The 15,812-nt window shown below is 47.0% G+C and overlaps 1 protein-coding gene across 1 annotated transcript in view; it reads left to right on the top strand.

The window, feature by feature from the left end:
- The window catches only part of ccdc93 (CCC complex scaffolding subunit CCDC93), a 98,068-nt gene that overhangs the window by 40,735 nt on the left and 41,521 nt on the right, over positions 1 to 15,812 (top strand). Inside the window, 7 exon segments of the mRNA XM_084314025.1 lie at positions 872 to 970; positions 4,193 to 4,243; positions 4,428 to 4,514; positions 5,001 to 5,117; positions 7,329 to 7,391; positions 7,513 to 7,586; positions 8,079 to 8,160. Coding sequence (XP_084170151.1) covers positions 872 to 970; positions 4,193 to 4,243; positions 4,428 to 4,514; positions 5,001 to 5,117; positions 7,329 to 7,391; positions 7,513 to 7,586; positions 8,079 to 8,160 — 573 coding nt within the window.

Below are 15,812 nucleotides of genomic sequence, written 5' to 3' on the forward strand. Positions count from 1 at the left end.
CTGCTCTGAAGCAGGCACTTGAGAATGAATCCACCACAACATTTTGGATAAAGTGTATTCATGTCAAGACATTCCCCAAAATAAAAACGCTGGCAATATCTGTGCTAACAATGTTTGGCTCAACATACACCTGTGAATCCAGTTTCTCTCACATGAATGCCATTAAAACAAGCAACGTGCCTCCTTGACAAATGAGCATTTGCATCACTGTTTGCGGGTAGCCCTCACTTCCTATGAACCCTCTTTCTCTGCCATTGCCCAGTCAAAGAAGTGCAATCGCTCTCATTAGATGTGTGTATGTAGGCTAGGCCTGTCTGCCCCCCACCCCCCTGATGTTTGAGAGTTAAGAGTGGACAATAAGTGCTAATAAGATGCTGTGATTTGCTGTTGTTGCACAGACATGAAGCACTTTTTCATAAGCTCAGCTGCACTATAAATGTGTTTTTTTGTTCAAGTGTTGATGTTAGAATGTTCAGATGCACATCATGCACTTGTTTGTTTTTTATTTTATTTTTATATTGAAATGTTGAAGAGGAGATGTTGCAGTTGTTGCACAGTCATAAATGAAGCACTTTCTGCAGGAGATGTTGCAGATGTGGCACATAAATGAAGCACTTTTTTTGAAAAGTATACTACTTTTGCAATGTAGTTAAATAAAAGTTGTGAAAATGTGGTTGCGTGTTGTGTCAAGTGTACATATATTCATAGCACGGGGAGGCGCCGTGGCAGTCCGGCCCCTGGCCCCTTGGGTTTCTGACAATGTGGCCCCCTGAACAATTTAGTTGAATAGCCCTGTTTTACAGCATGTTGGTAACGCTGAAAAGCATATTTCAAGCTTTCAAGATCCATCTTCTTTCACTCTCGCCCTCAGGCCGATGAGCGGAAGGCCTCATTGGCTGGAGGCTCTCAGGCCACGCCCGCTGGCATGACTGAGGTATCCGAAGAGGAGGACCTGCAGGCAGCAGAGGAGGTGAGCTTCTCTTCGTAGCAGGCGAAGAGGTTACAGTCTACTCCATTGACCCGATGCGGTCTCACAAAGAAGCGTGTCGTTAGAGGAGCTGGTCGTCTGGTGATCTGAAGGTTTCCGGGTCAGTCCTGGCTCCTCCCAGCAGCATGTTGTTGAAGTGTCTTTGAGCAAGACTCCTGACCAGTATGTTGGCGCCTTGCATGTTTGTCTCTGCCGTCAGTATGTGTGTGAGTGAATGGGCATGAGGCATAAGTTGTAAGGCACTTTGTATAAAAGCAATATATAAATGCAGTCCATCTACACTGGCACGAAAACTCCCACCTGTTTTCTACCCATAATACAACACTTCTTCATTTGAGATTTACTGGCGGTTGGAAATCTGAATATTATGTGTAACTGCTACAGAGTGATGGAGGATCACTATTACTAACACTATTATTATTAACACTTTCAGTGCCCAGCAGGGGGCGCACATTTAGTGCTTGAATGCCCACCATCCACTTCAATGTTAGCGGTAATATCGCCTAATCTATGTTTTAAATTATGGCTATGTGTCTAATATGCCCGTTGCTTATCAATGACTCATTTTCCAGTCAACATTGTCGAAGCGGATTGTTTTTTTATCGGTTCATTTCCGTTTTATAGCATTTTGAAAAGCCCTCGTTTTCAAGGGGAAAAAAAAGATTCCGTGATAAACGCCCTGTACTGGAATATTCTAGAACGTCATTTTTCGGCCTATTTCATCGTTTTCAAATAAACACTAGATTATCGATAGTATATGTGTACGTATGCACGCTGGTGCCGCGAGCTGAAAATCGATTCTCTTAGTTCCTGATCGCTCGCACAGTCAAACAGCCATATCACACATAGGGGAAAAGCTTATATCTCCGTGAAAACAGGTCTGATTATCCTAAGACTGGTAAAATAGATTCCTTACCTGAGATCAGATGGTATCCAAAAAGATTATTCCAATTTCCTGATCGCCATTCCAAAAATCGATCCTTTTATTGATCCAATGCAACGTACTGTAAACACATATTCCACGCATTCCCTTTTTTTTTTTTGATCCACTTTTTTCTCCCATTTTCTATTTTTCTCTCATCCCAATTTCGTATCATCCAATTCAACCCTCCCCTGTCTCGAACGCTGTTTCTTGCCTCCCACAAGCTGGCTGCAATGTGGACTAAGTCATACATAGCACGAGTCCCCTCCGATACTCGAGGTAACAGCAGTCGCATCTTTTCACCTGCGCGGCGCGATCTTTCAGCGTTGGGGGTCTGGGCTTTGGAGGGGCCCCGCCCCCGTCGCTTCCTGATTCTACTGCGCAGGCGCACCAACCGACCTGTAGGAGTCGCTGTCCACAACGCCCGATCCCCACCCATCAGTTTCCCACCCCCTAATACTGCCAATGTGTATTAGTACAGACGACCAGCTAAACTGAAAGCAATGTGGAGCGCTGGGCTCGAACAGGGGAACCCAGCATCTCCAGTATTCGTGGTGAGTGCCTTGCCCACTGCACCACGTAGCCGCCCTATTCCACGCATTCCTGAGGCTCCACAATGACTGGGATCATCTCCGGTTACATGTGTGAGAAGTAAAATGTGGATTCCGGAGTTTTTTTTTCTCATCCATTTTCATTGAGTCCATTCCAAAAGGGTGCATTACCATCTGGGAGACGATAGGGGGCGCTTTTTTCACATCTGAGCGCCTGATGGGGATGGTTTCCCAACGGTAGACTCGGTTGATGAAATATGAATTCAGATCGCTAATAAAAAAATAAAACGATATTTGTCGTGATGGGCATTCAGGCGTTGGGCTGATAACACGAGATATGTCGTGATGGGCATTCAAACTGTTAACACTATTACTACTAACACTTACACAATAAATGGGGAGCCTTTAGTTGGCGGTATGGATGTAAGAACAGTCAGTTGCTACTACACATGGTGTAGAATAGGGGCTCTCAACAGGGGTGGTACCACCCCCCAGGGAGCGTTCAGAGAGTATCGTCGAGATACTCAACACTTAGAGACACCCAACAAACTGAGGCAAATAGAAACATTAATGGCTGAGAATTTCATAGATACCCATGATAAACAGAAAATAATCATAATTGAGAGAAACGCTCTCGTTCTTAACCCATTGTACATCGGAATATAGATCTGTTTTACTTTAGTGTTTGTTTACAGACATTGTCTATGCAAACAAACCATTCTCAAAGAAATCCTAAATACAGTGAATAGAATTAAGAACTCATATTGAACCTGTTTACTGTTTAGAGTTCAGTCAATCCACTAGAGATGGATAACATGTCTCCATCCTTATTAACTTTGGTAGTGGGGCTTCCCAATCGTTTACGTTTGGATCACTGAATGGGCCTTTAAATCAATAAATGCAGGAGGTGAATTATCTTCTAAATTCAGATATTGAAAACTTCAGATCCAGCCTGTCAAATAATCAAGAGTGAATGTTTGATCACAGTTGAAATCAGCGGATTGAAAGTAAAGTAAGTAAATCACACACCGCTACTCTGTACAGAAATTAGTCTTTATCCACAACTTTATTATTGTACAAAAATATGACTGTAAAAACCAAAAGACTGGGTGGAAAATGAATGAATGGCTGTCAAATTGAGCACAAAATATTATAAGAAAATAGCCTCAAGGAAGGCGGCTGGGTGGCGTAGCGGAGATTGTGCTCGTCACCAATGCAAGAGACTCCGGTCTCGACTCCCCGAGTCAGCGTTGCCTCCGGCTTGGGCCAGTCTCATACTATCTCAATTGGCAGAGGTAGCGGGTGGAAAGTCGATGGGTGGGGATTTGATGTTGTGGACAGCGACTCCTACAGGTCGGTTGGGTGACGCCTGCTCAGCAGAGACAGGAAGTATCGGGGGCAGCGTGAGCCTCCCACGCATTACTCCTCGCCACTGAGAGTCCGCGCTGTCTGGTGAAAATATGCAACAGGCTGCCTCCTCGTGTACACGTGATGCAAGGCTTCTATCCTCACTACGAGCGACCAGTGGGAGGCATAGTCTAGCAACGTTCCAAACAGGGGAGGGGAGAATTAGCAATATGAAATTGGGATGGGAGAAAAATAGAATAAGGAGAAAGTGTATATTAAAAAAAGAAAATAGCCTCAAGGAAATCCATCTACTTTTAGCTTAAATCTTTTTGCTTACTTAAACATTTAGCATAATACAATTGTTCTCAACCTTTTCCCCCACAGTTGCGGATCAAAACGCTGATGACAAACATGGCTGCCATGGCAACCGAGGAGGTAAGCAAGGCTTTTAGTTTCTTCCTGTATATACTGTTCTGAACCCTCCTTGGTCTGACTGACTTGATACACTTGTTGAAATTGTCCTCTACTCCCTATAACACCAGAGCAGAAGATTTGACCACAAGCATGATTCACTTTGAAAAAGAGCGGCGGTTGTGAGTTTGACGTGTTTGTCCTACAGGGGAGGCTGACGGCCAGTACCGTGGGCCAGATAGTGGGCCTGCAGTCTGAGGAGATTAAGCAGATTGCCTCAGAGTATGCTGAGAAGGTAAGCATGACTGGCTAATGAAAATAACAGCATATCCCGTAGCACTATATACATCGTTTACACACTATGATAGTTGTGCACTAGAATCAATGCTATATAGAGGTTACATTTAGTCATTTAGCTGACTCTGTCAGCAGGAAGGGTACAACTCTGGCAGCTATGGGTAAGTAACATTGTTCGTCAAACAGTGTCGATCTTCAATGCTACAGACTTGTGTGCATATTAGCATAGTAGGTAGTAATATAGGCAAAGTAGATTCCTTAGTAGCAGAGTGCATACTAATAAAAGACAGTACAATGTTTTCTTTTTAATAGGTTAATAGTAGCCTGCCAGATACACAGATTGGCAGTGAGTTCAAGATTAAAGCTTTTTTTTAAATCATTCATGATTTATTTAGCGAGTAATCGTTCAATCTAATACTCGTTTGTTTGCACCCCAGAATTACGACATTGTAGCAACTAATACCTCCACGACGTCTGTTCACAGCAATCAGAGCTGTCATCAGAGGACCGTTCTGAGAGGTACGGGCCACTCCAACAGCACCGCAGGATGGTGGCTTCGCTCACCAAACAGATCCAACAGAAGACCAAACAACTGGAGGAGGTCAGAACCTCTGTGTAGAGAGAGAGAGAGACCAAACAACTGGAGGAGGTCAGAACCTCTGTGTAGAGAGAGAGAGAGACCAAACAACTGGAGGAGGTCAGAACCTCTGTGTAGAGAGAGACCAAACAACTGGAGGAGGTCATAACCTCGGTGTAGAGAGAGACCAAACAACTGGAGGAGGTCAGAACCTCGGTGTAGAGAGAGACCAAACAACTGGAGGAGGTCAGAACCTCGGTGTAGAGAGACCAAACAACTGGAGCAGGTCATAACCTCGGTGTAGAGAGAGACCAAACAACTGGAGGAGGTCAGAACCTCGGTGTAGAGAGAGACCAAACAACTGGAGGAGGTCAGAACCTCTGTGTAGAGAGAGACCAAACAACTGGAGGAGGTCAGAACCTCGGTGTAGAGAGAGACCAAACAACTGGAGGAGGTCAGAACCTCGGTGTAGAGAGACCAAACAACTGGAGCAGTTCAGAACCTTGGTGTAGAGAGAGACCAAACAACTGGAGGAGGTCAGAACCTCGGTGTAGAGAGAGACCAAACAACTGGAGGAGGTCAGAACCTCGGTGTAGAGAGACCAAACAACTGGAGGAGGTCAGAACCTCTGTGTAGAGAGAGACCAAACAACTGGAGGAGGTCAGAACCTCGGTGTAGAGAGAGAGAGACCAAACAACTGGAGGAGGTCAGAACCTCTGTGTAGAGAGAGACCAAACAACTGGAGGAGGTCAGAACCTCGGTGTAGAGAGAGACCAAACAACTGGAGGAGGTCAGAACCTCGGTGTAGAGAGAGACCAAACAACTGGAGGAGGTCAGAACCTCGGTGTAGAGAGAGAGAGACCAAACAACTGGAGGAGGTCATAACCTTGGTGTAGAGAGAGACCAAACAACTGGAGCAGTTCAGAACCTTGGTGTAGAGAGAGACCAAACAACTGGAGGAGGTCAGAACCTGTGTAGAGAGAGACCAAACAACTGGAGGAGGTCAGAACCTCTGTGTAGAGAGAGACCAAACAACTGGAGGAGGTCAGAACCTCGGTGTAGAGAGAGACCAAACAACTGGAGGAGGTCAGAACCTCAGTGTAGAGAGAGACCAAACAACTGGAGCAGTTCAGAACCTTGGTGTAGAGAGAGACCAAACAACTGGAGGAGGTCAGAACCTTGGTGTAGAGAGAGACCAAACAACTGGAGGAGGTCAGAACCTTGGTGTAGAGAGAGACCAAACAACTGGAGGAGGTCAGAACCTCGGTGTAGAGAGAGAGAGAGACCAAACAACTGGAGGAGGTCAGAACCTCTGTGTAGAGAGAGACCAAACAACTGGAGGAGGTCAGAACCTCTGTGTAGAGAGAGACCAAACAACTGGAGCAGGTCAGAACCTCGGTGTAGAGAGACCAAACAACTGGAGGAGGTCAGAACCTCAGTGTAGAGAGACCAAACAACTGGAGCAGTTCAGAACCTTGGTGTAGAGAGACCAAACAACTGGAGCAGGTCAGAACCTTGGTGTAGAGAGAGACCAAACAACTGGAGGAGGTCAGAACCTCGGTGTAGAGAGAGACCAAACAACTGGAGGAGGTCAGAACCTCTGTGTAGAGAGAGACCAAACAACTGGAGGAGGTCAGAACCTCTGTGTAGAGAGAGACCAAACAACTGGAGCAGTTCAGAACCTTGGTGTAGAGAGAGACCAAACAACTGGAGCAGTTCAGAACCTTGGTGTAGAGAGACCAAACAACTGGAGCAGTTCAGAACCTTGGTGTAGAGAGACCAAACAACTGGAGCAGGTCAGAACCTTGGTGTAGAGAGACCAAACAACTGGAGCAGGTCAGAACCTTGGTGTAGAGAGAGACCTGCTTCGTTGATCACCATGATTTTGAATTGGCGTCATAACGTCATATTAACTTGCCTTGACTTTTGAGCCACTTTGTTCAAGCTGGTCACTGTGTTTGTCCATCTCTCCAGGAGCCTGTGTGTGAAGGAGAGGGAGATACAGAGAGAAAGATGGTGGCTCGCTTGGGGAATCTGTTGTTGTGAATCTGTTGTTGTGAATGTATATGACATTTAAAAACGAAAAAGACAAGACCAGATGTTTTTCAGATTTCTTTTTAGATTTTTCTTATTATATTGGACACAATACGGTAATATTTCTGCACAGGTCTTTTCTGCACATATTTCCGGCAGCAAATGAGGCTAAAAAGCATGTGTTGATGCGTCTGTTTTCAGCTTGAAGTGAAACATCAGGAGGTGAAGGCAGGATGTGAGGAGGCCAAGGAGAAACTGCTGCAGGTACGTCATGTTTCCACCTGAGACTTTCAGGTTCTTAATTAATGTGTTCTTCGACTTGATACGCGTTCTGACCGGAAGGAGCTCGACTAAGGTGTCCATTTATGCCGGCGTTATTTCCCAGGCCACAGAGCAGACGGAAACACTGGACAAAGAGCTGAGATCTTTAGAAGAAGTGGAAGCACAGGTTGACAGCAGGTGAGAAGAGCAGGTTGACTATTGGAGAGTCCAGCTTTGTGGCTCAAGGGGTTGAGGTGGGACCAGGTGAGAAGAGCAGGTTGACTATTGGAGAGTCCAGCTTTGTGGCTCAAGGGGTTGAGGTGGGACCAGCGCTCTAGGATATTTCTGCAGTTCTCTCCTGCTGTCCTACATTTATATTCCACTGCTTTGATGGCTATATTTATGCAATGCAGTTTATGCTTTTGATGTCTGGTTCCAGCTAAAAGAATGCTTATCCCAGAAGCTGGTCCCATGATGGCACAATTTTGCAACCGTGCCAAGGAATTATTATTATTTATTATTATTATTATTATTATTATTATTATTATTATTATTATTATTATTATTATTATTATTATTATTATTGTTTTGTTTTCGCAGTCCTGACCTTATTCACTTTTAGACTTAGGTAGGTTTAAGCAGCAGGTACTCTGTGTTGAATCACTGATGTGTTTCTTTACCGCACCACAGCCTGTTGGAGAAGCTGAGAGCTCTGGTTGCTATGAATGAAAACCTCAAGCACCAAGAGCAGGAGTTCCGCCCACACTGTAGAGTGAGTCCTTCTAGTCTAGACACACTTATTTATTCTACATAATATTGTTTGTTTTTTATATTAGATCTCCTTTTCCATCTGTCGAGTAGCTCCAGAATAATTAGTGGTGGGACTGAGCGTGTGGTGGGTGGGACTGAGCGTGTGGTGGGTGGGACTGAGCGTGTGGTGGGACTGAGGGTGTGGTAAGACTGAGCGTGTGGTGCCGTGGGACTGAGCGTGTGGTGGGACTGAGGGTGTGGTAAGACTGAGCGTGTGGTGCCGTGGGACTGAGCGTGTGGTGGGTGGGACTGAGCGTGTGGTGGGACTGAGGGTGTGGTAAGACTGAGCGTGTGGTGCCGTGGGACTGAGCGTGTGGTGGGACTGAGGGTGTGGTAAGACTGAGCGTGTGGTGCCGTGGGACTGAGCGTGTGGTGGGACTGAGGGTATGGTGCCGTGGGACTGAGCGTGTGGTGGGACTGAGCGTGTGGTGGGACTGAGCGTGTGGAGGGACTGAGCGTGTGGAAGGACTGAGCGTGTGGTGGGACTGAGCGTGTGGTGGGACTGAGCGTGTGGAAGGATTGAGCGTGTGGTGGGACTGAGCGTGTGGAAGGATTGAGCATGTGGTGGGACTGAGCGTGTGGTGGGACTGAGCGTGTGGAAGGATTGAGCGTGTGTTGGGACTGAGCGTGTGGTGGGACTGAGCGTGTGGAAGGATTGAGCGTGTGGAGGGACTGAGCGTGTGGAGGGACTGAGCGTGTGGTGGGACTGAGCGTGTGGAGGGACTGAGCGTGTGGTGGGACTGAGCGTGTGGTGGGACTGAGCGTGTGGTGGGACTGAGCTTGTGGAGGGACTGAGCTTGTGGAAGGATTGAGGGTGTGGTAAGACTGAGCTTGTGGAGGGACTGAGCGTGTGGAAGGCTTGAGCGTGTGGTGGGACTGAGCTTGTGGAGGGACTGAGCGTGTGGTGGGACTGAGCGTGTGGTGGGACTGAGCGTGTGGTGGGACTGAGCGTGAGGAAGGCTTGAGCATGTGGTGGGACTGAGCTTGTGGAGGGACTGAGCGTGTGGTGGGACTGAGCGTGTGGTGGGACTGAGCTTGTGGAGGGACTGAGCTTGTGGAAGGATTGAGGGTGTGGTAAGACTGAGCGTGTGGAGGGACTGAGCTTGTGGAGGGACTGAGCTTGTGGAAGGCTTGAGCGTGTGGTGGGACTGAGCGTGTGGAGGGACTGAGCTTGTGGAGGGACTGAGCTTTTGGAAGGATTGAGGGTGTGGAGGGACTGAGCGTGTGGAGGGACTGAGCTTGTGGAGGGACTGAGCGTGTGGTGGGACTGAGCGTGTGGTGGGACTGAGCGTGTGGAAGGGTTGAGCATGTGGTGGGACTGAGCGTGTGGAAGGACTGAGCATGTGGTGGGACTGAGCGTGTGGAGGGACTGAGCGTGTGGTGGGACTGAGCGTGTGGTGGGACTGAGCTTGTGGAGGGACTGAGCTTGTGGAAGGATTGAGGGTGTGGTAAGACTGAGCGTGTGGAGGGACTGAGCTTGTGGAGGGACTGAGCTTGTGGAAGGCTTGAGCGTGTGGTGGGACTGAGCGTGTGGAGGGACTGAGCTTGTGGAGGGACTGAGCTTTTGGAAGGATTGAGGGTGTGGAGGGACTGAGCGTGTGGTGGGACTGAGCTTGTGGAGGGACTGAGCTTGTGGAAGGATTGAGGGTGTGGAGGGACTGAGCGTGTGGTGGGACTGAGCTTGTGGAGGGACTGAGCATGTGGTGGGACTGAGCGTGTGGAGGGACTGAGCGTGTGGAGGGACTGAGCCTGTGGAAGGTTTGAGCATGTGGTGGGACTGAGCGTGTGGTGGGACTGAGCGTGTGGAGGGACTGAGCGTGTGGAAGGATTGAGCATGTGGTGGGACTGGGCGTGTGGTGGGACTGAGCGTGTGGTGGGACTGAGCGTGTGGAAGGATTGAGCATGTGGTGGGACTGAGCGTGTGGTGGGACTGAGCGTGTGGAAGGATTGAGCATGTGGTGGGACTGAGCGTGAGGAAGGATTGAGCGTGTGGTGGGACTGAGCGTGTGGTGGGACTGAGCGTGTGGAAGGATTGAGCGTGTGGTGGGACTGAGCGTGTGGTGGGACTGAGCGTGTGGAGGGACTGAGCGTGTGGAAGGACTGAGCGTGTGGTGGGACTGAGCGTGTGGAAGGATTGAGCGTGTGGTGGGACTGAGCGTGTGGTGGGACTGAGCGTGTGGTGTAGGGATGGGTACCGAATTCGGTACTTATGAGGTACCGAACCGAAACACGTCGGTACTACCAAGTATCGAATCAAGTGAGATACCGAAAAAAAAAAAAATGTTTTTTTTTTTTTTTTTTTTTTTTACTTTTTTTTTTTCATGTCAATGTTCACACGCACAATATATGCTTACCTAGGATTTGACTTGATTCAACAACAAAGCAGTCGGAGCAATGACACGCCGAAAACTGTCGAAATTGTAGTTATTTGAAGTTTGGATTTATTTTTTATGACTGAGGTAGGTACATTTAATTTCTTCAGACTAAAGTACCGAAAAAAGGTACCGTTGGGTACCGGTATCGATTCACAGGTACCGGTATCGGTTCAAATGTGAAAGGTACCCATCCCTAGTGTGGTGGGACTGAGCGTGTGGCGGGACTGAGCGTGTGGTGGGACCAGGGTTTCCGTTAGAAAAAATTGTTGTCGGTCTCAGGGTTCGGTAGATTTAAATCTACCGGTCAAATGAGAGAAATTCCGGTCAGAGTTTATTGAGCTTAAAAATAATTTACATCCTCAAGGCATGTAGATTTATAATATTTTAACTTATAACTAGGCTACTTTTGCATATACAATCATTATATTCCAAATAAAATAAGTCCCGAGACTCCGTGCTGCTGCCGACTTTAAATCAAATAGGTGTCTGTGGGCAGTCGCCCGACATTATTAAACAGCAGTCTGTTATAATCACATTTTTATGAGCTAACGAATTCCGTTATATTGGACATTTGTATTAATTATATCAAGCGAAGAACTGAGAAATTTGGCAGAGAGAGACGGCAACATTATCGTGGGTTTGCGTGATGACTCTCTCCACCTCGCAACAACTTATTTGCAAAGAGTATGGCGCAGCAGATTCAGCTGTTTTTTGGCTCTATCTGGGGACCGCTCAACAGCGCCCCCGCACCCAACAGCTGAATTGCCAATGGCTGAATTGGAGTACTGCACTGTGCTGCTGCTGCTCCGGCTCTGCAGCTACACATGCACTCGCAAAACCCAGCACTAACATTATTATACCTGCTTGGTGAAGCAACGATGAAACAAATGTAATGACTGTTTCGTTCATCGCATAGGCTATTTAATTTTAGCCTATTTTAATACAATTCAAATAATCAAATTGTGCTTAGAGGGCATTATTTTCACCGGACATTAAGACCGGAGAGATTAAATATGTCGGACTTCAACAGATTTTGCCGGTCAAATACCGGTAATTACCGGCTAACGGAAACGCTGGGTGGGACTTAGCGGGTGGTGGGACTGAGCGTGTGGTGGGACTGAGCGTGTGGTGGGACTGAGGGTGTGGTGGGACTGAGGGTGTGGTGGGACTGAGGGTGTGGTGGGACTGAGGGTGTGGTGGGTGGGACTGAGCGTGTGGTGGAACTGAGGGTGTGGTGGGTGGGACTGAGCGTGTGGTGGGACTGAGGGTGTGGTGGGTGGGACTGAGCGTGTGGTGGGACTGAGGGTGTGGTGGGACTGAGGGTGTGGTGGGACTGAGGGTGTGGTGAGACTGAGCGTGTGGTGGGTGGGACTGAGGGTGTGGTGGGACTGAGCGTGTGGTGGGTGGGACTGAGCGTGTGGTGGGACTGAGGGTGTGGTGGGTGGGACTGAGCGTGTGGTGGGACTGAGGGTGTGGTGGGTGGGACTGAGCGTGTGGTGGGACTGAGGGTGTGGTGGGTGGGACTGAGCGTGTGGTGGGACTGAGGGTGTGGTGGGTGGGACTGAGCATGTGGTGGGACTGAGGGTGTGGTGGGTGGGACTGAGGGTGTGGTGGGTGGGACTGAGGGTGTGGTGGGACTGAGGGTGTGGTGGGTGGGACTGAGCGTGTGGTGCCGTGGTGGGTGGGACTGAGCGTATGGTGGGACTGAGCGTGTGGTGGGACTGAGGGTGTGGTGAGACTGAGGGTGTGGTGGGTGGGACTGAGCGTGTGGTGCCGTGGTGGGTGGGACTGAGCGTATGGTGGGACTGAGCGTGTGGTGCCGTGGTGGGTGGGACTGAGCGTATGGTGGGACTGAGCGTGTGGTGGGACTGAGGGGGCTTTCACACCAGCCATTCGGGGTCGAATCAGAGCACGATCGCACCAAAATAGGGTGTGATCGTCCCTGATGAGAACGCTCCCCCCCATCCCCGGGGACGATGATTCGCTCCAAACCTGGACCGCTGGAATAGGTGGTTTCGGGTGCGCGCCAGTATCCCCGACGAGGGAGCGGGGGGCGTGGTGTGCAAACTTACTGTAATGCTTTCATGCTTGCTTGAATTTTGGGCAGATAAAAACATACAGCAACAACTGGACAATACCCACAAAAACGATATTTATGGGCAATTTGGCGAGTTCAGACCTCAACCAAACAAGCATGTTGAGCCTCACGGCTCAGTGGATGAAAACTTCGAGATGAAGCCACGTTACAAGCACAAGACTTCCCTGGCTCGCATTAGGCCTGGCAATTTCTTTTGCCATTGCTATGTCTATACATTGGTTTCTTGTTCGAATGCATTTATTTCTATAGACCAGTGATGGTAACGTTAGCTGCTAAGTTATCCCATAAATAGGCTAAGCTAACTAACGCTCAAAGTGGACTCCACACCAGTTCCATTTGTGAAAGGGGGTGGGTTATATTGACAAGGCTTGACAACAGAGGTTCAAATATAACTTCATATTTATTGGTTATAGGGCTGCAACGATTAGTCGACATAATCGACGACGTCGATTATAAAAAATCGTCGACGAGAAATTGTTGCGTCGATTAGTCAATAAAAAAAAAAAATAAAAAATTAGTTAATTTTAATTTTTTTTGCACTACCTATCTTTGTGAGAGTGGCTTCTCAGGGTTCCAGACAACATCATAACATGATGATCCCATAGCAAATGTTGGACATTGAAAACATTGTTCCCCTGCAGGAGATGATGATCAGACTAGACACACAATACATTACACACGCACTCCTCTCACTCACACACAGCGATCAGAGTAAGACACACACATACACACTCCTCTCACTCACACACAGCGATCAGAGTAAGACACACACACATACACACTCCTCTCACTCACACACAGCGATCAGAGTAAGACACACACATACACACTCCTCTCACTCACACACAGCGATCAGAGTAAGACACACACACATACACACTCCTCTCACTCACACACAGCGATCAGAGTAAGACACACACACATTCACACTCCTCTCTCTCACACACAGCGATCAGAGTAAGACACACACACATTCACACTCCTCTCACTCACACACAGCGATCAGAGTAAGACACACACACATACACAAATTACACAGTACACACCTCTCACTCACACAGCGATCAGAGTAAGACACACACACAAATTACACAGTACACACACTCCTCTCACTCACACAGCGATCAGAGTAAGACACACACACACACACGGACTCCTCTCACACACAGCAAACAAAAGTTATTTTGTAGTAAGTACACTTCCACTTTAATTTGTATTATTTAATTTATTTATCTTGTTATGAGTGATTGCTGTATTGTTCTTCAAATACATTTTCATTTAAAGTGGCTTAAAGATCCAAATTAAAATGTTTCATGAGTCATTATTTTAATTTGCTATGGGATCATCATGTTATGATGTTGTTGTTTGGTCCTGACAAGAGTCTCAAAGTCTGGGGTGATGGTAGACAAGCAACTCTGAGGTCATGCTCAATGTCCAATCTGTTCCTCTGCTCTGTCTTCAGCTGGACCAGAGCTGAGAAGCCACTTTCACAAAGATAGGTAATAAAAAAAATTAAAAAAAAATCCTTTTTTTTTTTTTTTTTTTTTTTTTGACATTGGTTTTCGATTAGTCGACTAATCGAAAAAATAATCGGCAGATTAGTCGACTACCAAATTAGTCATTAGTTGCAGCCCTAATTGGTTATTCGTTTCTTTATATCAGCATCCAGTTTCCATCACTGTGTGTGTTATGTACCATGAGCTTGATTACTCCTGTGTCACTGTGCATGCAGGTGATGGCTGCTAATTAGCTGATTGCTGCTGATTGGATACCTGCCTGGCAGCTCAAAGGCACTTGCTGACCCACACATGCACTGTCACAGTTGCTAGAGGAGATGGTTGAAGCAGTGTCTTTCCCTTTCTACCACTTTGATCTTTAGTTTGTACAACTGTACAAGGAAACTGTACATTAGAATATTGACAACCATACTTGGTCATTTACTGTACATTGGAGGGGGTTGGGTTTAGAGATGTTCCGATACCATTTTTCCCTTTCCGATCCGATTCCGATACCTAAGCTTTGGGTATCGGCCGATACCGATATTTATCCGATACCAGTGCATAAAAAAAAAATTAAAAAAAAAATTATATAAATTATACTTTTTTTTTTTTCAGATACTGTTATACTGTTTTTTAGTAATAACTAGAACGTATGGTATTTATTCAACAACAGGTGATTGTATAGATTTGTATTAGTATCATTAATCAATGAGTATGGGCTGCAGCACTGCAGATATACCCTACTCCAATGATCCACACGGACATTAAACGGTGTTGCACTCGCTACTCAGTGGCTCTGCAGATATACCCTATTCAGTCTGTAAGCTAGTGGCAGATAGAACGTTCATGTTGTGATTTTTGATGCAAAATAAATATTCAACATTCTCTTTTGAAACTCCGCCTCAGACTCTTATCCTTTGGCACTTGCTGTACTTTGCTTGCAGGTCTGCAGCCATTATTGCTGGATTATGTGAATAGCACCAACTTTAGACACGGTAACGTTATCAAGCTAAGCTAACTGACCTAGCTCGCCTTCCCGCATCGACATTAAGATAACGTTAGTAATAGTCAGCTAACGCTAATCCGTAGCTACTTAACTTAAATACAATTCACCGTGGGTGCATTATTGTTGATAGACGGTCACGGACAGTGTTAGGTCCTGGAGAAAGGACAGGCGATCATCTGATTTGATGTAACGTTAAAAGCGGATGTTGTTCCAACTAGCTATCTTTCCAGCTAATGCTATCATAACACCAGCCAAACACATCCCGATTCCCATCCGAGCTCCCCGTCACACCGCACTGTCGGGGACAATGGAATTTAAGAAAGTGTATCTGCTGTTAAAATGACACAGCATCACACTTTAAAACATGTTCATTTTATAATCCTCACTCTCCGCAGGACTCGGCAGGAGATAAATTACATCATGGGATCGGAGGCTAGAATTTACGTGTACTCGCCGATACCGATACTAGCATTTTAGGCAGTATCGGCGGCATTTCCGATACTAGTATCGGTATCGGAACAACTCTAGTTGGGTTAGGACATTTACAGGGGCCAGTTTCTAATTGCAGTCCCCCGTAGGTGTTCTTTGAGAGTGGTTTTGAAAGTGGGTAGTGATTCACATTCCCTTACAGCTTTG

The sequence above is a fragment of the Notolepis coatsorum genome (genome assembly GCF_963971535.1).
Source record: "Notolepis coatsorum genome assembly, chromosome: 5".
NCBI lineage: Eukaryota > Metazoa > Chordata > Actinopteri > Aulopiformes > Paralepididae > Notolepis > Notolepis coatsorum.